The sequence below is a fragment of the Colossoma macropomum genome, unplaced genomic scaffold, assembly GCF_904425465.1.
Source record: "Colossoma macropomum unplaced genomic scaffold, Colossoma_macropomum, whole genome shotgun sequence".
NCBI classification, from domain to species: Eukaryota; Metazoa; Chordata; class Actinopteri; order Characiformes; family Serrasalmidae; genus Colossoma; species Colossoma macropomum.
The window spans coordinates 31,217,908-31,243,362 of record NW_023494800.1 but is presented as its reverse complement, the minus strand read 5'-3'; the positions used below and the strand labels follow the sequence as shown (position 1 = coordinate 31,243,362).

General features: G+C 39.0%; 1 protein-coding gene across 1 annotated transcript in view; it reads left to right on the top strand.

Moving 5' to 3' along the window:
- fstl4 (follistatin-like 4) overlaps window positions 1-25,455 on the top strand; it is a 224,068-nt gene that overhangs the window by 150,231 nt on the left and 48,382 nt on the right. The window contains exons 4-5 of the mRNA XM_036589017.1: window positions 259-449; window positions 1,775-1,895. Of these exons, the coding sequence (XP_036444910.1) occupies window positions 259-449; window positions 1,775-1,895 (312 nt within the window). The remainder of the gene's footprint in view (window positions 1-258; window positions 450-1,774; window positions 1,896-25,455) is intronic.

Below are 25,455 nucleotides of genomic sequence, written 5' to 3'. Positions count from 1 at the left end.
GCCCAAATGAGAGTGTTTACCTTTTGTCTTTTTCACGCAAATCACAAGATTACACTGAATTAATTGGGACCCCCTGTGCTGAGCGACTGTCCACAAAATGCAAATTGTTAGCGCTTCCACTTTCACAAACGCTAAACTACTAACTCATGGAGACAGCTTCACCACCCCCACCCCAGCCGCTTGCAGCATACTGCTTTTGGACAAGGCCCAGTTAAATGAACACTAATTACTCTCATCTGTTGCATTTTGTTTTCACAGCCGATACATGTACCATGGCCGAGTACAACAAGCTAAAGAACATGCTGCTGGACATGCAGCCCAAAGGCTTGATGAAGGCCGAAGATACGCTTGCAAATGCAATGGACCAGAAGAGGGCCCTGGTTGACACCATGTTCAAGTATTTGGATATGAATCATGATGGGCGCCTAAGCAGTGAAGAGCTAGCACAGGTAATGTTTTTCTTTGTTTTTTTAGCCTTGGAAGGGGATTTCACCAGAGGTATAAATCTCTGACCACACTTTGAATCAGTTATGTTTTTTGGAAACAAGTCATGAAATCTCAAATTTGACCAAGATTTAATTTGTGTTAATTGTTTTGGTGTGTAGTCAATAAAAACGGTAGGAAAAAATCAGTATAGTATATTTCAGACAAAACAGTAAATTTTTTTTGGTTTAGTGGACATAAGGAGTACATTATAATAGTTTTACATTTTGTTTGCAGTAATGATTTGCAGTCAAAATCTGGTTTACTGCTTAGCTTAGCTTAAAACTAATTGTGCCTACCACTGTCTAGAATTACGCAGAATCGTGTGTAGCTTGAAAGTGTACATTTTTCTCTATACAATGTAAAATTAAACGAGTCAAATAGAGGACATTTGGCCTTGCTCTCTCTGGGTGGGTTGGATGGACCCCGTTTCCCCCAACACTCAGCACGATGCTAGCCAGCGCAGACATCTGTTGCATTCTTTGGAGACTAGCATAAATGCTAATTATAGCATTAGCTTTCTAAATAGCCTGTGTAACCTTAGAGGGTTCTTTAAAAATAGTGTAAACTTCAGTAAATAGAATTTTGGAGGAATAATTTGCATCACTTATCACAAATCTTCAAATCTTGTAGTAGCTTTGTTTGGTTCAAGTACTTTATTCCCACTCTTAAAAAACAGTATACCAAGGTTGTTTTGAAAGGGGTGGTGGGTGGTATGTTTGAAAATAGCCTGAAACTTTAATTTAAAAATTTAATGAGTGCATACTTCATTGAATATTATTACAATAATTCTAATCAGTTCCAACTCACCAAAATCACCACTTTCAGACTACACTGTACTCAGACCTGTATTGCCCCTAGATTCATATTGCTCAAAGCTGTATCCATTGCTTTTCTGTAATGAGGTATAAGCATGGCAGCCTCATTTTTGAAACATGAAAAAGAAAGGCAGAGGAATCTAAAACATGTGCTTCGAAAAGAATCCTTATTTTTTTTTTATACATATTGCTTGCACATTTTAATATAAACCTGCAATGTTTTACTTAATTTTGCCTCCTGCTTACTGCCAATTGCATGGTGCACTGAACTCAGACCAAAAGTGATGTAATTGACTGTGCTTCAGTGGTCTCAAAGATAGATTACTTTTCATGATTAATGGCTTTTATTCATTAATTAGCAGACACCAGCAGAGGCGATATTCTGTAGTTTCTCTACCAGAGATAAATAAATATTTGATGCTGCTTTTTGGTCGTGTTTTTGTGATTGAATTTGGGTGCATACTCTTTTCTAGATCTCCATGAAGGAGCATTTGGAGGACAGCTTATTGGAGTGCACCATGCAAGACCTGATGCGATATGACGATTACAACAACGACGGCGTCCTCACCCTGCAGGAGTTCTACACGGCCTTTCGTGAGTTAGCCCACCTTAGCGTGCTACTGCAGTTTAGCACCATTAAACCTAGGCTGGATCAGACCAGATTATACATGATCAGAGCAGCGAGGGTTGTCAGGGGTCTGTAGAAGAGGAATAAAGGAGAGAGAGGGAGACGGAGAAAATAAGAGATCGAGGGAACGAATGTCTCAGAGTGTGAGTGAGAGATAAGAGAGAAGGTAAAGCGTTTGTGCATCACAAATTCAGTGGTGAATCTAGGACATTTTGACTGTTTTTTCACATTCAAAACAAAGAACTGACCCCAACGGGAACCAAAGGAACTTGCAGTTCTAGTTCTAGTTCATTTTCCACATGATTGAGAGACAGATGAAACCATCGTAACAATTAGTAGTGGGCTGAAGAGCAGGTTATCTATTATAGCGTATAAGTTCTATTATAGCATATAAGTTCTTTACAGTTTTGCCAGAAGCGTTATGCTACAAATAACATGATGTGCAAACAGTGAGAAACTGTTTATCCCCTTCAGCTGGCTAAGCCAGAGATATTTTAGTCACATATCAAATGAATGAAAACGCAGGAGTCTCTCACTGTTTATTTAATTGTATGCTTTGTTTTGAAGGCAATGGACATAAAATAATTGCCAGTCTTTTTGGGTTAGCCTTAGCTTAACATGGACACCATCATACAGCATCATACACTGCATCTTGTGCAGTCTCTTGGCCTTGTGTGCACTGAAAGCCATGGACTAGCTGGTACTGATAAGCTGAATGACTGTAATATTTTCAAAATTCCACCTGTGTCTGACAGTCGGAGGCTTACATTCAAGCTGGATGAGAAAAGGATTCACTAAGTTGTCACTGGCTTCAACTGCAAGTGTTACCAAACACAAAGGACATGACCCTCAAGTGCCATTAGTGGCTGTTGGTACCAATCCTGAGCAAAAACCATTCCTGCTAGACTGGTGGCCAATAGAAAAAGCACAGTTCCTGTTGTGTGGTACCAAAAGGTACCAGTACAATGTGCAGTGGAAAAAGATAGCACTACAAAAAATACTGCATATTAAGTGACAATGTCTGGTTAACAGCAGATAACAAGCAAAATTCAAAAAGCCGCTTTTCATTGTCCTGGTTTAAAGTCAAACTAATGTTAGCAAGCTAGTAGCTAGCTAGCCACTGTTACTTCCTACCATGCCTGGCTAAAGGTAGATGATGGCTGAGTGCTCAGTAGCATATGCAGGAATTCTACTACGACATTAGCTGTGTGCTGAAGTCCAGTGCCATTGGGTCGAGGCTGGCTCAGACCAGATTATCCTTGATCTGACTATGCAGCAATCCTGCTAGGCATCATTATCTGTCTGAACAGCTTGGTCTATTTCTGTGAGCACCTGGTTATTTGGACTAATAACATCTAATCATGGCTCCTGTGATGATATTTGAGCAGTTCTGGCTGACAAGTGTGGGTGGCATTGCAACCCAAGATTGCATTGTGCCACTTGTAAAACAAAGGTCCTTCTGCACTCGCTCGTAGCAGGGATCTCCAATTTTACATGCAGGACTTGCACTTTAAACAGAAACCCGCAGCTGAAATTACACATCCACAGAGCGAGGTGATAAATCAAGCCATTAATGCTAACATGTGACTCCTATTTTTGAGATTTAGCTAGTGGGGCAGAAAACACAGGTTCATTAAACATCACCAGTCGTTAACCATAGTAATGGTGGGTTTTTAGGAGGTTATTTGTTGCCATTATACAGATTTTTAGTTTCTGCTGCCAGATGGGTGATGGCAGCACCACTGGTGGCTCTCGCGCATGTGTCCACATTGTAGTGGTTTAACTAGGGAGTGAAGGACTGGGCAGGGACCAATAAAAAAAAATGACGCTGGTCAGGCGCTGCTCAAGGTTAACTGTTGTGATACAAGAGGAAAAAAGAGCTTGAACAGGGAGGTTTGGAGGATGTCGTGTGGAACAATGGTGAGTAAATCATCTCCCGAGAGTGGCTCATTGGCAAAAGTGGAAGGACCCAGGTGTTAGACACATGGGAAATGTCCCGAAGGAGAGCGTATTGTGTAGGTCATTTAAGCTCGATGGACACATTTAAAATCTGGAGCAGAGGGGGAAGCAGGTATTTCTCGTAGGAGGAGAATGATAGAGCTGTCAAGTATGAGTGCTTCTCTATGGATCATTATTTAGTGGAAGGGCAACTATAGTGGGTATCCTTCTTTTTCAGGCCCATTTTCTTTTAGCTTTTTCTTTTTCATTCTGTCTGTAAGTGTTCTTTGATGAAATGCTGTTACATAAATGTTCAGCTACATTATTTCAATTTTATCACCATTCCACATTGTACCCTACAATCACGGTAACAAAAAGTGATGGGCATGCCATCATCAGTGTAGAACATTGTAATTATAGCAGTTAAGATTCTTTCTGCCTCTGCATGTTTTACTGTCAAAATATAGTGATATGTATGTGTAATGTGGTGTCACAAAGAATTCACAGATTTTATTAGTATTATACGACTGGAAAAAGTCTGAATGTATCAGACAGAAAAGATAAAATGACCGTACATGTCTCCTGGTTGCTCAGGACCTCCTCCTTCTTTTGTAGATACAACTGACTCTCAGATCTGTCTTGTAGAAAAGAAATGACAGCTGAAATATCCTATTGCTACCTTGTTATTTCACATATGGTCAGGTCTCCTGCTTTGTGAGGGCGTACTGGTTCTTATCGCAGAGCCCTTCTAGAATTACCATCCAGACCACACATAGACATATCAGCAGTGGAGAGGAAATGGTGGGGCAGCCCTTTGAGGAATGAAGAGCTTATTGCAGATACAGATGGAGTACTCTTACAAATGTATAGCTCCTTGTATCATTGTGGGGGATACCCAGTAGGCCTGGGAGAGTTAGCTGGGTGCTGAGAAAGAAAGAGGCTGAGACAGAAAGAGAGAATGCAGTGCGCTGCGTGCCTAGTGCTTCACTCACCCTGAGTGTATTTGTTTGTCATGGCTCTTGTTGATGGCAGGGATAGACGGTCGCAGTGATTTGCCCAAGCAGCCACAGTCAGCAGGTCTGCCTAATTAATCAAGAGGCTGAGACAGAGAATGCCAGAGTAGCAAGGGCTGTCAGGGGTCTGGAGAAGAAAGGAATAAAGAAGAGGGAAGAGAGAGAGACTAAGAAATCAAGAGAGAGAGGGTTGACCATTTGTGAATCACAAAGCCACTCACAGATTGAGGATATTTTGTAGCTAGATTTAAAAAAAGATCATTTTGCTTGACCATGTCTCATTAACGGCAACAAACAAAAGGCAAAAAGTTGCTGTTGGTTATTTTGATTTAGAGTCTCTACAATGCTGTCAAGACTGTACCATGCTAGCCACTATTACTGCTATGCTGTCTACCAGCTTGCCTGCTGATGTTTAACTGCCCTAGATACGAGAAAGAGAAAGAGTCAACCCTAAAAAAAATCTTGTACACATTAAACTGTTCATACCTCTTAAAGAGCCACTTTAAGAGGCTAAAATAAAAAATATAGTAATTTCTAAATCTGTCTGAAACATTTCTATTAACCTCCTGCACAGATACCACAGTAGTCCTGGGATTTTCTGATTTAAAGACTAGGAAAAGCCCTTTCAGATGTTGTGTCTTGACGGTGGGAGGAACTTTTGAAAAACTACATATATGATGGCAGGCTTTTAGAAATGTTTTTTTTTTCTTTTTCCGCTAGCTAACTAGTGGAGAAGGAAGCCAGATAGCTGACGTTACTGCTAGGAAGTTGAATATCACTCCTGTATTTATTGGCTTCTACATTAGTGCCTTTCTTTATCACTGTGGAGGGGATTTCCTGTGGTTGTGTGATGCATTTGCACAATGCATGCTGGGTACTATAGTGAGAGAACACTGATAGATCCAAATTGTGCATTCTGTCAAAACTGCACTGTAGAATATTACTTGACATGACAAATAACATATGAAATGCTACACATAGACTGGAATGTCCTTTTAAAGCATAACTCCTCTGTTTTTTTTTTTTAATTCTGCATAATTGAGACGTAGACAATGTCAGTTTAAGTGGTGTGAAATGTTTAATTCCAGAGAAACTGATTTAGATTTTGTCATAATGGTGCTGATAGAAACCAGTGTTCCTATCCACACCTTTTCTGACTTTTCATATCCAATGTCAATGATGGTAAAATACTGTTTTCTTTTGGTCCTATGTTGCCTTACAATGCCCTGAATGTAACCTTACTTCATGAATAAATTTTTTAAAAACATGTTTTAGGCCAGAAATTTATCTCAGAACTGTGGGTAAAACAACGTTTCGGGGATTAGCCAGTTTATTCGTAACCACTTTATGTAATAACTTTCTTTGAGGCAGCTTTTACGGGCTTAAATGCCTCAGATGTCTAGTTCCTTTCACCACCATTATAAAGAAAATATGAGTGTGCAAGTTTCTCTAGAATGCAACATTTCACATTAGGCCACTCTGAATGACTTTGTGTACATTTAATATTTTGAATAATATGTGGAATTTCTCTGTAACGTTCCCATTCCTCCATCAATAGGTGACAATTCATTAAGGCTCATCTACCAACACGCAGCTTGGTTTTTTTAAACCATGGTCTTTGGCCTGTGTACAAATCGGAAAGATTAGACAGAGCAGGTGTACAGAGAGAGACAAATAATATGAGAAAGCGAAGGAGAGAGAGGTATGAATGCTGTTGGCTGGCAGAGTAGTCCTGTTGTGCATAAGGCCACTGAGGAGAGTGGTGGGTTGGAAGGAGGCAGAAACTGTAACCTGGCCACAGTTCTGAAGGTCAGCAGGGTTTGGTGCGCCCCGTTCACTTTCCCTGCATGATGGATCTCCTTCTCAGGCCCAAGGTGGTGGAGGTCCATGCTTATCACAGGGAGATCATGAGGGCCCTCCAGAGTGCAAATGACTACATTAGTTATGGCAGAGTCCATTAAACTCAGCTGAAGACAATGACTCTGCCTGTCGCTCGCCCTCATTAGAAGCTTTCTCTTTTGTCAGTAAAAGAACCTGAGGCACTATCTCCTTTTTACCTCTTTGTTTGGTTGCACCTGTGTGCCATTTTTAACCCAAGACACGAATGAACTTCAGTGAAAGTTGGTTAAAGTAAAAGTTACTTGTATCTAATCACAGACAGGTATGCATCTTCCTCTTAAAGCTGTTCTTCTTTGTAGCGCCTGCTTGAAAGGCTCAGCCCCCATGACAAATTGCCAGCATCTGTGGTTTCCGGGACGCTGCTTGGTTAATTACAACACGTCAAAGAGGTACTTCAAGCTCTTAAAACCTTTCCGTCTTCCTCATGACTAGACGGGAGACACGTTCCCTTCCTTTCAAGTCTCCACCTGTCCTCATCCTGTGTCCATCGTGGCCTGTGCGGACAAACAGCTGTCATGCAGAATAAAGCTTGTTATTTGTTTGGTTCTGCATGCCGACTTGTTGGGAAACGTTGTCATAGCAACAGTAGGAGCCAGTGTAGTCTTTGTATAATCTCCTCACAATGCAGCAGACGATCTCTTTCCCCATCGAGGAGAGAAGAGTACCATGAGGTGTACGTGGGATCATTTATGCATGTTCACTTTCTAAACACCCACATTTACAAGGGTGGTTTGGCTTGGAAACACCCCATGGCTAACATATTTTAGATGATGAAAGCCTTTCTGGTAACAAAGAATTGTTAGAAAAATTGAGTGGAGCTTTGTGGACACAGATACCTACGGTTGTTCCAGACTTTTCCCATGAAGCAGTATCCCGAGGGGCATCACTTAGGCTACGTTCACACGTTATACAGGTGTGTGATACTGATTTGCCTTTGGCACTGTTTGGCACTGAGTTTGTGCCCTTTTGCAAGCATTCTTCATCATGGAAGGTAAACGGAAGAAACTGAGCTTTCTTCTCTCTGTTAATTGTCTTTGTATTCATTAAAATTCATTGTCATGTGAAAGGATTCTTTTAATCTTAAGGAAATATAGAAGGCAGCTGTGTTTGTTGGATGAGCAGGCCGGGTGGATCAGTGATCTTTTGTGCAGGTCATTTTGGGAATGTGATCTGTTCAGATAATGTGCAATACCAAACAACAAAGTCATATTTGGGCAGTAAATTGTATTTGAGCCGTTTTTACTTGCAGTCTGAATGTAGCCTTACATTTGCCAGCACTTTTTTGGTGAAAATGTTTTGAACATGAATTGAAATTGAAACTTAGATCCCAAATCAACACGAAATGCCAAAGCAGCCCACATTTCGCAAATGTTTTGTACATTTTTGTGTTTGCAGACTTTGTCATTGTTACCTGAAAGCATCCACTGCTGCATTACCAAAAGCTAGTATGCCATTTGCAACGTCTTGTGAATGAAAGCATGTAAAATCGTTTCTTTTAACCTTGATTATCCTCACCTGCATTCTCGTGGAAAAGCCAACCCTGCCTAAAAGCTCCCCCCCCCCAAGTGTTTGTGCACCCAGTTCCGCACTCTTGGTACGTATCCACGCCCTGAAGCTGCCGCATTAGTCCTAGGGCTTCCGATGCATGCTGAGCCTTGGTCGGAGGCTCCCGGCTGTTAACATCGCAGCATGTGGGCTTCTTTTATCTCAGGCTTCTGGCTTGGGGGCCACAAGTAGGAAATAATTCATTACCGTGCCTCCGTCGACTTGCTCTTTCGGCGGGCCCCAGCTCCTCTCCGACTTCAAACAGGCGCATCAGAAGAGCCGAGGGTTCGACTCATCCCTTGGCTCGCACACTCCAAAGACCAGGGAGGCATTAAGGATAGGATAGGCCTCTCTGATCTGTCTGAAGCGCCCCAGCATTCTGCTTATCATTTAGAGGAGGTAGATGTGTGGACAGATGAGGAGGATGGTGATGGTTCCAGCCGTTCACAGCCTGAAAGCAGCCGTTTCCGTTGTCTAAGAGACGATGGTGTACTTTGAAAGCAAAATAGCAACAATCTCTGTTATAAAGCTTCGGCTCAGAAAGATTTGTAGCTTATGGTTTTTGCTCCAGACGTAGTATGTCTCCAAGAGATGCTGGGAGATTCACCCTCTTGGGAAGAGTATAAAGAGCATAGTAAGAGTGTTAAGATTTCAATGCGTATTGAAAAATTACATGATCAGAATTCAAAACCATACGCCCTTCGCACTCTCCTGAGTGTCTCTCATTTAGGAAAGTAGACATAATAGTACATTCTATCAGAGTAAAGTGGGCAGGGCTCATGTTATGCATGTTCCCACACTCAAAAGACATATAATGTAAATCATGCTGTGTATGATGCTGGTTGCGCTGAAATAACGGGAAAGCACCTTTTTTTTTGCTGCCAATGTTAAATCCAGCAAACATCTCCTATAAGATTACTGTTACTACTAGAATTAATGGAAAAGTATATTCATGTACTGATGTTAAATCAGTGGTATCCATACCATACATTACTGCACAGATTCTTTACTCCTTATGGGCGGTGGAGATCCATGTCCTTGCTCATGTGGCTACAAATAGGAGTACTATTCCTTGGATTACTACAACTCCATTAACTGATATTGTGTCCAAGTATAAAAAGCTGCTAACGTTAACAGACAAAGGCTGTGTAAACCACTTTTTTTCCATTCCAAGCCTGGAGCCATTGTTATTGCTGTTCCAAAAAAGAGAGACCTCCAGATGACTCTTTTAACAGTATATTGATTAGTTTACACTGTCTCCAACCTTGCTAATCTGTTGTAACAAAATAACAACAATGGCAATCAATTGTGGTCTGACAATTTTGAGGACAAAAAGCCCACTCTTGTCCACAGGTGTAGTTCCATTTCCACAACGGAAGGACCAACACAGCCTGATACAGTAGTGAAACAAGGTGCTTCAGTAATATCTCTCTGTGTAGTGGTGGTATCTCCTCTCTGCATCAAAGCGAGGTGCACTGTCAGTGTCTTTCCTGCACAGTAAGAGCCTTTTTCTTATTCATTATGTTCGCACAGCAATTCCATGTGCTTAAGCGAGAAAACACTCGAATTCGCTGATGCTGCACGCCAAACATGTCTGCACTGCAGTGTTCATTGAGAGTCCTCGCTTAAATATCAAGCTTTTGGGCCAAGGCAATGGTTCACTGACAAAAGTATAATGCATCTGATTGTGCTGAAAAAGCAGTTATGGTTTCAGCTGTACGAAATCAGTTTGATCTAAAGGGAAATTGAATCAAACAATCATGTATTGTGTTCACATGGCATATTTAATGTTGTTATAGATGTACATTACTGTGCAAAAGTCAGAGACCATCCTCAAAACAGCTATTAAGTAAAACTTAAGTCATTTTTCAGTGTAAGACAAAAGCAGGAACAGAAAACACTAAGTATAATATCAAACCTGTCAGTAATTGGTTCATTCTTTTGTTCACTTTGCTGCCACTATAACTCTTCGATCCTTCTAGTCTTATAATCAATGAGCTACAGCTGTGTCCTTCCAACAGAAGCTGTTCCCAAATGTGTCACTGACATTTTGTCCCCCTTTAAAGAGGCACTAACATCCACAAAAGCAACTACCAAAATCCTGCTTAGCAAAAGGACATAAGATGAAGTTCCACCTAAATAAAGAGAAACTCACAGGAAAAAAAGTGAAAAGAAACTAGAGTTCAACATAACTTGAAGCTACTTAAAGTACTTAAAGCTTTTGTCCTTGAGAGAAAAATGGAGAAGATCAAGCTCCACTATTCCTTCAGATCTGAAAAACCACAGGTGTTTCCGACCATCCTTGCACTGTGAGAAGGCAGTCTGAAGAGATGTGTAGCTGTCATGAAGCTGTTACTGAGAAAACGAAATAGGAAAAAACAGAAGCTGTTAGTGTTCTCAGAACTGGACTGGCCACCCCAGAGTCCAGATTCTAACATCGCTGAATGTGTTTGGGATTACTTGGAATGTGAGAAGCAGAAAACAACGAACTTCTAAAGACCAAACTTTGGAGGTGTGGAAAAATATTCCTGCAGATTTCTTTAGCAAAACAGAAAGCAAGTCTCCCGAAAAGAATGGAAGCTGCGGTAAAAGATAAATATTTGTTAAATATGGATAATTTGTACTTAAAGACTGTTTTGTCTGGAAATAACACAAATGAAAGGGTGGTCTCTGATTTTTGCGTAGTACTGTATAAAAAGTAGTATGTTTGGAATGATTTTCAGTAATTTAGTGTACCTTTTTGTACACTGGTATTCAAGATTTTTGCAAGCTGATTTCTGAGCAATCAGTGCCTAAAAATTTTAGTGTATAATAGACGGCTCACATGGACACATCATCTTGTCTGTCCATCTCATCATATCTCTCCACAAAAAGGAAGAAAAAAACATAATGTCATCTCATACAGACGTTCCAACTTGTTACTATGGCAACAGAGTGACACTAAGATGACTTGTGTGCTCACGCTGAATACGACAAAGCCAGACCAAAATGATGACTGTGATTGCATTCTATTAGGAACATGAATACTTGGCTGAGAAGATGACTTATTGTCACAAGGCATTGGTGAAAATTTGTTGCCTTAAACAATGAAAAGTATCTGTTGAAGCACAAAAATAATAATAGTCGTAATACCAAGGCTCATTGCTCTTATGCTGTATTGACAGCCATGACAATTGTGGAGATAAAACTAAGACCTTGTAAATCTACATTGTCCATCAAAAATGTCTTATTACAGCCTAGATGCTTTGCACCCAGTCACACGTGCCATGTTACACATACCTTCTGCTGGCACATTAAGCTCAAAAGCCAATCACAGAGTCAACAACAGTGAAGTGCCCTGAAGCACTTGTTGGGTTAAAGACCTTGTCAAACCCTTCCTCTGGTTCCACGCAGGAAACCCCCTCGTAAATGAAAACTGTGTGTTTTGTCGATAGTACTAAATGCTGTGTAGCAAGGATTTTTCTTTGGTACCATGAATCAGTTGTGAATTAGTCACCACAAGAACCTCTTAGTCACCTGTAATGGAACATTTTCCACCGCTAAGTTTTGTAATAGTATATGCAATATTCACAACATTTGAAATTCTTATTATTGTTGCTATGATTATTATTGTTGTTGTTGTTGTTTAGTCCATAAGACTCCACTAATTGTTCTTGACACAACCAGTTGTGCATGTCAACAGCACTGACATTATGCTCACACTGACATTTTGCCTGTCACCTTTTGTTGACGTAACTACACTATATTGCCAAAAGTATTCGCTCGTCTGCCTTCACACGCATATGAACTTGAGTGACATCCCATTCTTAATCTATAGGTTTAATATGATGTCGGCCCACCCTTTGCAGCTGTAACAGCTTCAACTCTTCTGGGAAGGCTTTCCACAAGGTTTAGGAGTGTGTTTATGGGAATTTTTGACCATTCTTCCAGAAGCGCATTTGTGAGGTCAGACACTGATGTTGGCCGAGAAGGCCTGGTGCACAGTCTCCGCTCTAATTCATCCCAGAGGTGTTCTATCGGGTTGAGGTCAGGACTCTGTGCAGGCCAGTCAAGTTCTTCCACACCAAACTCACTCATCCATGTTTTTATGGACCTTGCTTTGAGCACTGGTGTGCAGTCATGTTGGAACAGGAAGGGGCCGTCCCCAAACTGTTCCCACAAAGTTGGGAGCATGAAATTGTCCAAAACCTCTTGGTCTGCTGCAGCATTAAGAGTTCCTTTCACTGGAACTAAGGGGCCGAGCCCAACTCCTGAAAAACAACCCCACACCATAATCCCCCCTCCACCAAACTTTACACTTGGCACAATGCAGTCAGACAAGTACCGTTCTCCTGGCAACTGCCAAACCCAGACTCGTCCATCGGATTGCTAGACGGAGAAGCGTGATTGGTCACTCCAGAGAGCACGTCTCCACTGCTCTAGAGTCCAGTGGCGGCGCTTTATACCACAGCATTCGACGCTTTGCATTGCGCTTGGTGATGTAAGGCTTGAATGCAGCTGCTCAGCCATGGAAACCCATTCCATGAAGCTCTCTACGCTGTTCTTGAGCTAATCTGAAGGCCACATGAGTTTGGAGGTCTGTAGCGATTGACTCTGCAGAAAGTTGGCGACCTCTGCGCACTATGCGCCTCAGCATCCACTGACCCCACTCTGTCATTTTACATGGCTGACCACTTTGTGACTGAGTTGCTGTCGTTCCCAGTCGCTTCCACTTTGTTATAATACCACTGACAGTTGACTGTGGAATATTTAGTAGTGAGGAAATTTCACGACTGGACTTGTTGCACAGGTGGCATCCTATCACGGTACCACGCTGGAATTCACTGAGCTCCTGAGAGCGACCCACTCTTTCACAGATGTTTGTAGAAGCAGTCTGCAGGCCTAGGTGCTCGGTTTTATACACCTGCGGCATGGAAGTGATTGGAACACCTGAATTCAATGATTTGGATGGGTGAGTGAATACTTTTGGCAATATAGTGTATGTTGAGTTGTGACACAGTGACAGCAAACGTTATTATTTAGCTGTGAGTCTTCACGTCAAGCTATTATTATTTAAATAGTATGTTGACAGAAGATGCATTTTTTCTCAAAGAAGAACTGCCAAATATTTTGGAAAGGATTTAAAAACAGTTTGTTGCTGTTCCAAATCATCACGTTTAGTCCTATGATTATTTTATCCCATCATCATAGTTAACAAACAGATATTTGATTAACCACAGCAAAGAAAAAAACAGGGTGAAATCAATGCTTAATAGGCTTAATTATATGCAGAGGAATACATTTGAAAACATGTTTTACTTTTAACAGCAGCCTAAAGAAATCAGTAGATTTCCACGTTGAATGAGTAATTAAGGCTGCCCCTTCAAACGAGCTAATAAACAATAAAATAAATAAATAAATAAAGTCTGGCTTGACATTGTGGCAGTTTTATGCAGCTAGTTGCATGCAACTTAATTTTCATGCAACTGGACAGTTACACAAAGCAATTTAAAGACAAAGTTTCACTTAACACATGTAAGAAGAGGATAAATAATCTGTCTAAATGGATCACGATAGCAGCAAACTAACAAAGAAGTATACACGCTAGCACAAGAAGCTGTTTAAGCTACCTTCGTTTGTCTGTGGCCATGACTAGGGTAACTAACAAAGACGAAAAACTACCTACCTTATGTCAAAAAAATCTCCATCTTCTGTTATTTTGTTGTTCGACATGATCACATGATATGTTATCAGTGTTTTTATTGGTAGTTTAATGACACTTGTTTCTCAAAATTTAGATGCTTGAAACTATTGCACAATGGAGTTGTATGACATCTCACATTATGCAACTTAAGTGAAATTTTGTCTCATGTAAGTTTCAAACTAAAGTTGCATGCAAGTTTTACTGTGTAAAGCTAGCCTAGCAGAGCTAACCACAAGGTCTACACAAGGTTTTTTTTGCCCTCAGTAAACAATGTGTCAACATGGTAGTGTGTCGAAGAAAGATCTTTGCATTGTTTCTGAAACATCAGCTGAAGTATTTAGCCTAGTTAGCAAAAAATCCTTGCCAGAGCTAGCCACGAAACAGAAGCTGTCACTTCCTTAACAGCTTGTCCTTGACAGTATACTCATATTAAGGCACTAATATTTCCTACTAGCTAAGTATAATATAACACAATACACGCCAATACTGTTACTGTGAAACAGCTCACTAGACTGATGGTCAGTGATCTATCTGCCTTTATCATAGCAATTTAAACATCAAAATCATGAAAGATTTTTTCTAAATATACTACAGTATTGCAAGTATTTACAGTTGAGAAAAAAGCAATCTGTTTGATATCAGAGCTTATATCTCTGTTATAAAGTTTGAGATCGGAGCTACGCTGAGGGGAGGGAAAGGATTTCTGCTGTTTTTCGGTTTATTGAACTGTTGATGGTTTGCAGGCCCTTTTTGATGGAAGGAAAGTAACTCCTGAAGCGAGGTTAGATAGGACATTTCTCTTGTTATTGCCAGTTCCAAAAAGTGCTCGAAAACATACTGTGTTGCTGCTTTTTTTCCCCACCATCTTTAAGCCAGTAGTGCAGCGTGGGTTGTAGTGGGCACTTTGAGCCTCTCCATGTGTGTGATATCTCAGTGCTGACTGTTCAAATTCACTTGAACATGGCTTTCATTATTCTTCCAAAGAAACTCTCTTCCTAATTTCAGTGTGTAATGATAAAAGTGCTCTATTAGAACCAGGGGTGTAAAATTGCAACTAATCTTATTACAGTATATGAATATGGTAAAAATTATACTATAAAATGTTTAGTTTATCTTTCACATATTCAGCTTGCCCATTTTAATTTTTAATAACTGTTACAAAAGTACAAAAAAAAACAAAAGGCAATTAGCAATTAGTTAGAATCACCATTTTAAATTATTATCATTCATTTCAACCCTGTAAAATGAATTTGATTACATGTAGTCTTAGCCAAAAAGATTCTAACTAATCTTAGCTAAAAGCTGCTGAGCTCATTCAGTAATATGAAACCAATTTGGTTGCAAATTCTAAGTAACCTTAGCTAAACGGTTTCAAACTAATCTTATTAATAGCTACTGTGTTATTTTACTATTTTACTATCTCAGCCAAACACATGGTGTCCCATCCTAGTTAAATAGCTGTGGTGTTCTTTTACTGTTTTACTGTCTCAACTTTACAGATTTTAACTAATCTTATCCTAGTTAAATAGCTACTGTGTCCTTTCACTATTTTACTATATAAGCTAAACAGCTAATGTGTTCTTTAATTATTTTCTTTTAATTTGTCATTTATTAAACCTAAAACCTGACTAGCACCAGCTGTAGGTGATGTTACAGAGCTTGCCAGCGCTATGCTTTGGTGCGTCCAGTGTCCTCCGCGTGTAAATCTAGCCTCTTTTATTTGTACCTGTAAAATCTGAGTGTTGTATGGTTGCCGTGAGCAGTGACACCTGACCTGCAGTACTCCTGTTCCCCCTCCAGTCCTCATGCTGTCAGACAGCTAGCAACATGACACAAAACTCACAGCCCAAACACCTCTCTAAGCTACCGTCTTACACTTGGGGCTGGCCCTGGCAGGAATGTGTTTGTTGTTCAGTGACAGAAAGGTTAAGTAAGGACAAACTAGTTTTTCTGTCACTATGAGCCAATGATCTTTTTTCTCACAGTGCAAGGTGAAATGAGCATGTCAGTTTTTGGCCTGTCATCTGCAGGATTAGGGCATGCTGAAAATTGATCCTTGCAGGGCTACAAAAAAGCAGCACTTAATAGTTTGAACGCAGTCTAAACAGCTCCCTAAACCATAAAGAGGTTGTATGGAAATCATTTTGAGTGGATCAACAATGGGACTTGGGTTGAATTGAACAATCTGAAGAGTGAGTGACTCTAGAATGGTGGTGGACGGTCTGATTTCAGCTACGTAAGAGTCTCCAATGCTTGTAGGTATTTGAATACACTTAAGTGTAGGACACTTATGTATCAGTGCTTTACAGTGAAATAGTGAGTTTCAAAATTGAAAACAAAAATGCAGAAAAATAGTAATAAAGTAAAAAAAAACTAGAATGTAAAGTCAAAGACAAATAAAATTGAGCCCCTCCAACCGAAAACTGTATATAAACCACTACATTCTTTTTTTGATTGTCAGTTATTTTGTTTTCTATTTTATTTTGTACAGCCTTTTGCATTATGTGTAAGTGACCCCTTCTTTGTCATCAAGCAGTGCCATATCAAGCTTATATGATTTTTAGAAAAAAATGTTTGCAAGAGGTTTAATTGATGTGGATTATATTTTTATGTAAAAGCTTAATTAAAAATCTATGTAAAAGATGTAGATAACCAGTGCAGTTCTTTTCGAAATAAAGGTGATGTTTGCTCTCGTTGTTTTTAACCTCTTCAACACCTTGAGACCACCGGTGGTTCCAAAACGCACTTCGTCATATTCTTCTTTACTTTCATATTTCATAAGCTACATTCAAAAGGTGGGTGTCATGTGAGAGCTGTAGCTGTCTTCTTTCCAGTCAAATAGATGGGTGATGTAATTTTAAACCCTTATAATAAGAGAAGCTGAACTCAAAATTTTTTTGTCTACTGAAAGTCGACCCATTTTCCCACAAATCTGGGCTATAAACTATGAACAGATGGCGTCTCTTCAGTGATCTGCTCTGTACAAATCATTTTTATAAAATAATACAAAGAGCATCTAAGATTTTGGCTTTCAGCAGTAAAGTGTAAGCATATAGCAATATGTGTATGATCATAAAACACATGTTCTGTTAATTTGAGGGGAGTATTTACAAAAAATAAATAAATAAAAATAAAAATTTACTTTTATTTTATGCAGTGACTGAATAATTTGCCTTACGATTTGGTCATGTAAATTCCGATGGACAAACCAAAATATACCCTGGAGAATAAGAGGTTAAGAATCCATGCTGCTGCTACATTTTGTACAAATTGTAGAAGCTGTATTATTTTCTTGGAAGACCATTAAAAAGAGCATTAGAATACTTAACTCTGCTAGTAACAAATGATTGAAACTAACAATTCTTAGTATAATTTTTTTAAGTGTGTGGATCATTTTACCTTAAATGAGCTGCATAAAATCCCTTTAGGCAAATGTTAGACAAGTGTGTAGTGAAACAAATGTACTGTTTTTTTTTTTTGTTTGTTTTTTTATTTTGTTTTTTTTTTTGACAGTTGAAAAAGGAAATTATTTCCTTGAAAAAGGAAAAAGGAACTGGGACATTGTTGGCTCTCTGTGTTTGAAATGTTAAGTTGTGTTAAGCTGCTAACGAGCAATGAGGAGTTAAAGGTGAGGTGATGAGAACCTGCAACTGTAAAAGAGATCAATTCACACCTCCGAAACAAAGATAACCACAGCAAGATAAAACGTACTGCACAACTGCAGGTTTTTTCATATCAAACAATCATGTACAATGCATACAATAAAAATAGCTTTTAAACACAATAAAACACTTAGGAATGTTAAATTGGCTGTTCATCTACAAACACACAAATCCAGTTTTTATTAAAATATATTCCATCAATCTGTTAGCAGAAAAAATGCATAGGTCAGCTGGTTCAGCCGGGTATGGCTAGTGTGAGAGAAACATGTAAAAATTATTGTCCGTACAAATGAACTGTTTGAAACAGATGTGGCAGATAGAGAGTAGGTAGAAAAATGCTGGAGTATTCCTATAAACAGGCTTTTTATTGAGGACCCAGAACTGGAATTCTTCTGTCTCAAACAAAACAGCCAGTATTTTCTGTGCACACAGTTTATACAAGCTTATTTGTCCACACTGCTGCACTTATTAAAGTGTGAAGTCGTTTTTCCCAAATATGCAGTTGTTCCGATGGGAATAAAACATGGAGAATGAGCACACATTTTAAAAGAAAGGTAATAATTCAGCAAGCCAGGTCATAAATATTTCTTTGCTTTCAGAGGAAGAACATGTTTGCTTAGTTTTTGTACTCAAGCTTTGCACAAATCCATTAGATGTCATTGTAGAGAAAGGAAAAAAGAAAAGGAAAAAAATAATGCATTGATTCCAGCTTTACCGACTCTATTATAGGCAGTATAACCTCCAGAAATGTTCTAATGGCCCCTTAACTCTTCTTTTTTGCAGCTTGTACTTATATTCCTTTTAGCTTAGGAACAAGCCAGGGCCATGTGTGAGGAAATAATCGATAATAACAGCCTGGTTCTTTATTGGTGCTTTTAGGGAAGTAATGTAGTCTCTGCAATAAAGAGGTTAAAACATTTTACCATTCTTGCAGTCAGTCAGTCTCCTGTGCCCAAAGGAAAAAAACATGGCCTGTTGTAGATGTGCATTCATATAAGACCAACAGGAAGGGATATATAGAGCAGAGTGGTTTGCTTAGTACATTCCAGTATTTACCTGTTATTTTTCCAGCCAAATTCACTACCATTCAAAAATTGGAACCGCTTTTTAAAAGGTTTTGGACTGTTTATTTAGAACATTTAAAACCAGTTTTAATGAAAAAGTCCTGTCCCTCTTCATAGGCTTCAAGTAATTAGTAGAAAGCTATAGCTATAGCTTGTGTTCAAAAAATAAAAAACACAGAACAAATTTGTGCAGAATGATAAACAAAACTGTAGATAATTCTGAAGTAACTGAAATAAAGCTGAAAAAAGGTTATAGTTATAATAAAAATAATGGCCAGAATGCCTCACTCAAAAATGGTTCTTCAAAAAAACTTTGGCAAAAATAATTCTGAATAAATACAGTATATTACATAATTGCCATGTAATTTAATAGCATCTAATATTAAATATATACGGTCATATGCAAATGTCAGATTACATGTTTTGTTGATTTGAAGTGAAAATAAAGACAAATCCTGTGCAGAGAACACAATTTTGCACATTTTAATGCACAGGTACTGCTTATTTGCTGAATTTAACATATTGGGTAAAAAAATAAACCATAAAATGTGGCCTGTTCAATAGTTATGTCTATTTTACATTTTGTTTCCCTTTTCTCAATATGTTAAACTCAGCAAATAAACACAAATTGTGCACTAAACTTTGCAGAAAAGTGCCATATTTATCTAGTTTTACCTTATTTTTACTTAGAAAACAAAGGAAAGTAAATATTCATTGGTGGCCTCTGGCTTCCATTCATTACAAGTCACATTAGCATGTTTGAGCTATTCCTTTAAAATATTGCCACCAAACTAGTTCCACTCCAGGATATATTGTCCTCCAGAATGATTGGCATCCTTGTTAAAAAATGAGGAAAACATCATCTTAGTTTGATCTTACAGTTAAACATGAGAGATATCTAACCATTAAGTGTGGCAAAATTACATAAAACCACAAAAGCAAAAGAATGCTAGGATTTGTATCGTTACCCAGTTTGATAGTAGAGCAGTCCTTAGCTGCAACAACTATTGTTTCTCCAAATACAGGTGCTGTTTTACATTTACAAATGTATACAGGCATACATTTGTACCTTAGGTTCGGATGATATTGAGCCCTTGAGGGTGCACTTCCTGTATCTATATTTCTGACAAGTTATTTTACGTAATTAAATTGAAGTACATCATAGAAACACTTAATGAGACTCCTGTAGGCTATTGTATTTGTGACAAGTTGGGTAATATTACATCACATAGGTCATTAGAACATGTACATATTTTAACAAACTCTTGTAAATCTATCATTTAAGACAGAAATACAAGACAGTGAACAATGCCCTCACTATTAGCGAACATTAATGCATTAATAACTCCAAAGCAGTGCTAACTCCATGCCCTGCAGAGCCACACAGCGTTTTAGTGCAGTGGAGATTGTTATTCACAGCAGCTATTGCTGTATTCAGCTAAAAGTCAATACGTTCACACTCCATTGCTTTCTTTTTATGTATATTATAACGATCTGTTGCCTATTTGAAATTTCCAAATAGGGCTCAAACGTAAGAAGGTGGAAAAAGGGTTGGAAAAAAAAAAAATCAAGCCTTGCCTGAATATGAATGCTGTTGAAGGGGTAAAGGGGTAAAACTGCATCCTCTGTAAAGTCTACAGTACTTCTGCTAAATTTACTGACCTTTTGTGTTGTATTCTATCGCAAACAAGGAGCGCGTCTGCAAATTTGCTGACATTTATGTCACATAATAATCATTTACAGGTTAAACCCAGGGCGTGCTCCAAACTTCTCTTGTTTCAGTAAACATTTCTTTAACCCTCAGGCAGGCAATTAATCAAGTAATTTGCCCTTCATCTCCCCGCTGGTTAATGTGGTCCATTGGGAGCACTGTGGCAAGTGATGCTAAGCACTGTTCTCTCATTACAAAGTGAGGCTGACATCGTTATTGGTCTACTTTGAGCGTTTAGCCTCTGGCTTTTGGATATATTGGCGACATATTTTGTTGATGGCTCTAGAAATGTTTAGAAGGTACTTTAATGTGACATGGCAAGGCATTGTAATACACTTAAATCAGCAGTATATGGATGTTTGAATGTGTGTATGTATTTTAAAGGGCAATTGCTTCTGACATGAACCTTGCACTGTCATTACACACAACAACTCAAGTACCGGTATATGGCGCAGTAGGCTATTTGGTGACCCATAAGGTCAGCCTGCATCATTTTGCAGAGAACATCTATTTTTTTGTCAGGAGCACTTGTATAATGACTGGAAATTGCATCTCAGGTAAGTCTGGTACAGCAGCGAAAACACATTAAATTAAATACTTCTCAGTGTTGTTTGAACCAGATGAGCTTTCTAACTTAAATATATATAAAATCCATAAAATGGATCAAAAATGGCAAATATATTTTTTACCACAAAAGAAAAAAGTTATTTAGAAATTGACTATTTTGAATTTATATGGGAGACATTTGGACCAATGCTACATTACAGCCACCAAGAAGGTCAGTAAAGTAGTGTAGATGTGAATTCTCTGACCTATATACTCAGTAATCGAAAAAACATTTATGATGAAAAAGTTTTGTTGAATTTTTCCCAGTTTTCTCATCAATTTGGTTCTAGCCAATTCCACCCACTAATTAGGGCTCCCCCAATCACATGATACCACCAGCCCTAGGAGGGCAAAAGCTAGCACAGGCTTCCTCTGAGACCTGTGAAGCGAGCCACCGCATGTTTTTGAACTGCTGCTCACGCAACGTCACAAGACAGCTGAATGCGCTCTGATGAAAGAGCCAACCGCCAGTTCTGTTACGTCAGCTAACAGACGCCTATGCTGGCTAGCATCGTGCTGAGTGATCGGGGAGATGGGAGGGCATCCTACCTACCCAGAGCGAGCGATGCCACTTGTGCTGTCTTGGTTTCCTCTTGGAAGAGTTACTTTTATGGTACAACAATTGTCTTCCAGGTGAATCTCATTTAGTCATCTTCTGATTGCTGTCAAAATTTACTGATTACATTGCTATGGGGATATGGAAACGTCACTGTTGAATGTTCTACTTGAACCTGTTTTATTACATGAAATATTTGTGTTATACTTTACCCTGTGTTGGCTTGTTTTCCACTCTCTCTTACTGACACAATTTTTACTAGAAAGGTTAGAAAACTTTCACATTCCCCAGCTGTAGCACCACAGCGACAAATGTGATTTCCTCCTCTTCATTCTTAGAGGAAAAAATGATAATAATTATTCCCACATCTATTCTTTGGGTCCTCCTGAGGAAGTATATCAGCCGTGGTTTCTGTCAGAGTAGAGGCAAGACCAGCTCAATGCTTGAGGGAGTATGCGCTTCAGCCCATACCTGTGGAGAAGATTAGGAGGCAGAATGCAACATGATTAATGAGAGGGCCGCTGATTGCTCATCTACCGTCCGGTTTTCTGGATTACCACCATCCTTCAGCTTGCTGCTATAGCCCAGCCAAAAAATGTATCCAATTACAATTACACCTCAGTAGTGCAGGCCAGGACTTTTTTTTCCATTTCACTCTAATTGATTGCCTTTCAGTAAACTTTTACATAACACTTTCTCTTGTGTCCCAGGCATATAGAACTCAGAACTCACCATTTGGGCAAGTTCTGCAACGACACACTTCAGAGAAAAGACATTAAGAGTTTCCAACAGTGGTGAAGAAAGAAATTGTCCTAAAAATCTTTGAGTTAAAGTATAGACACCCAGTGGAGAGCTACACAAATAAAAGCGAAAGTGACCTTTCAGGTTTCTGCTTGAATGAAAGTATGAAATTGTAGTGCCTTCCAGAATTGTTGACACTCTCGTAGGATGAATAAAAAAGGCCATGAAAAATCACTGTTTATCAGCTGAATCTCTTGCTCAGAATATGGGAGAAAATCTGCCTCATTTGTTTTAAAAAAAATTTAAAAAGTATTTTAACCATTGGTAAACTTTAATGAAGTTATTTAGGTTACTTCACAAAATGTTTAAGAAAATAGAATTTGGTTCATAGAAAAACAGTTTTAGCACAATACCAAACTAATTATAGACTCTATGTGTGGAGAAAGCCTGGAGAAGGATTTCAACCGGACTGCACTAAGTATACTGTAAAGCACAGAGGTGGACACGTCAAAGTCTGGGGCTGTTTTTCTTACAGTTGTGTCAGTGAGATTGTGTTCATTGATGGGATCATGAACTCAGAGGTGTATAAAGGCATTTTGGAAGCAAACCTGCAGAAGTCTGCAAAGAAACTGTTCAAACGATGACCGTCTGTAACATACCAGCCAACGCTCTTTTTAAAAGAAATACATTTGGCAAGACTTGGGTAGCAAGGGCAGCTTTCATAAGACTGCACGAAACCTACATAAGCCTTTCATGACAACCTGTATATATACTTACAGAGGTATATTGCAACAAGTGTCAGTTGTCATAGCAGTTTCTGAGGTGACATCAAAACAGTCAAAAGCAGCCTTTATCAGCCTTTGTCAGTTGTCATTAAATATTTACATAGGTTACATGTAGCCGTTCGACTGCTGCCCTTCAGTAAACCATACATTTTTAACTATCTGGAGCCACTGTATGTATAAAAGCTGACATACATGCCAAATTCCCTTATCCGTCCAACAACAAGGGAAAAGCCACAGAACCTTACTGTACATGACGTTATGTGAGGATCCAGAGGTTTTTGGGGCAAAATCTGCTTGGAAGCTAAAATTGGGTTGTCACTGGATTTTCCAGAAGCATAGTGATTAAAATCTGTCTGAATGACTCACTGCCTACGAACCAAGCCAGCCTGTAAAAACCAAGCCAAAGTGAGCATTAAGTTAAAGCTATCAGGAGGCAAAGCTTCTGCAATGGTCATCTCGGCTCCCTCACCTAAAGCCTCTCTGGCAGCAGTGTAGTTTAGTGTGAAGCGGTGTACTTTGACTAGCTGTTAGCAAGACTAACCTAGCTAGCACACAGCAACGTAGTTAAAACACTTAGCCAGCTACAGTCGTATGCCAAACTTTGAACGCCCCCAATAATATTCAAATTTTAGTACACAGTTTCTATTTATGTACCTTTACAAATGCCACATTTTGTGATTTATTTTCATGTTAATTTCAGCAAATAAGCAGCAATTGTGCATTAAAAAGCCACTTTAGCAGCAGAAATATTTTTGCTGTAATTCAGAGTTTTTTTTTTGTTAAAATTTCAAAAACAGTAACATTAATGACCAAATATTGTACATTTCTATAGTGTATACCTGTCAATCACTTAAACTATACCTATTATATTTAAGAAGGACTGTGTGCTAGTGAGGACCAAGCATTCTGAGCCGTCCATGGATTTTCTCTGCTGAAATACGATCTCAGATCCCTTGCTGAATAGTGCTGAGCTTAGAAAGCAGTTGATTAACAATAAAATACATTTTATGAAGTATTTTTGTTCATTTTAATGACATGAGTCCTTCTGGAGGCCACTCTGCTGAAAGTTAAAGCAGACTATGCAATGGCTTAAAATTTCAGAGCGTAGTTTTTGATTCATAACTGTCCATAATTGGTTCAGACAAGCCAAAAGACTGTATTTCATTTCAAGGGGAACTACTTGGCATCAGTATTTTTTTCCTTATATTTTCGCCATTATTATCTAGAATCAAATGCCACATACCATTACAAGCACTGACAGCTGAAGCATGAGTAGTCATTTGCACTCAATATATTACTTTTCAAAATGTGCTTGTGTGCATGAGAGACCCTTCTGCGGATGTTTCTCTTTGCTGCTGCTGTCACGCTCGGCTCGCTCATTAGGGGTCTGCGTCCAGGTTTCTGTGAAGCTGGTTTGTGACAATATCTACTGTAAGAAAATCACCATGGAAATGAAGCTGAATTGAATTTGAGTGAGAGAGAAAGTGAATATTTTTCTTTTTAAGTGTATTAGGGTGCAAAAACCAAAAATAAAGGAGAGATCCTTTAAAGCTATTTAAATACAATATTTATGAATTTGCTCTAGTAAGTACTAAGTATATGCACTCCTCTACTAGTTCCCAGTGTTTTGGTGAGATTCTCTATCACTTCACAATGTCATTAAAGGACTATCTCTGTCTGTTGTATCTGCTGTACTGTATGGTTGATTGTCATGGAAAAAAAAAACAAAATAATGCCTCAGGAATCATCGACTTGAAAGTCTCACTACTCTAAACCCACTTCACTGCAGATTAACAGATTTTCTTTCACTGCAGTAAGACTGGTGGCAATGGGCACACAGACAGAGATAACAGATTCTTAAGCAACTACCTACTTTAACACATACATTGACTCCCTCTTATCTAACACTAAAAACTATGAAGTTTTCTTCCTTAGATATTTAATAGGATTGTGTTACATAGAGATGGACAGATTAGTGTTTTTGGGGCTGATCCTGATCGCCTTTCAGCATGATACGCTGATAGACGAAACCGATTGAGGGTGGGGCTGGATGTAGTAAGCAATTCTGGAGAACGGTTGTTCATGTCTGAACTCAGCAGCAAAACAAATACACCCCTTCCTTCAGTGCTTCTGCTCCCCAAATTCTTGGACGTGCATTGCCAAGGCAAATGGCATGTTTTAGTTTTTTAGGCTGTTTTGGCTGAAAATCGGCAGATGCCAATACATATCCAGCTGATCCTTCCGTCTCTACTCTTACAGTGTCCCTTATGGGCCACATGGTGAGTAGTTGGATCCCAAGTAAATGTATTCCAAAGTGTGAAAA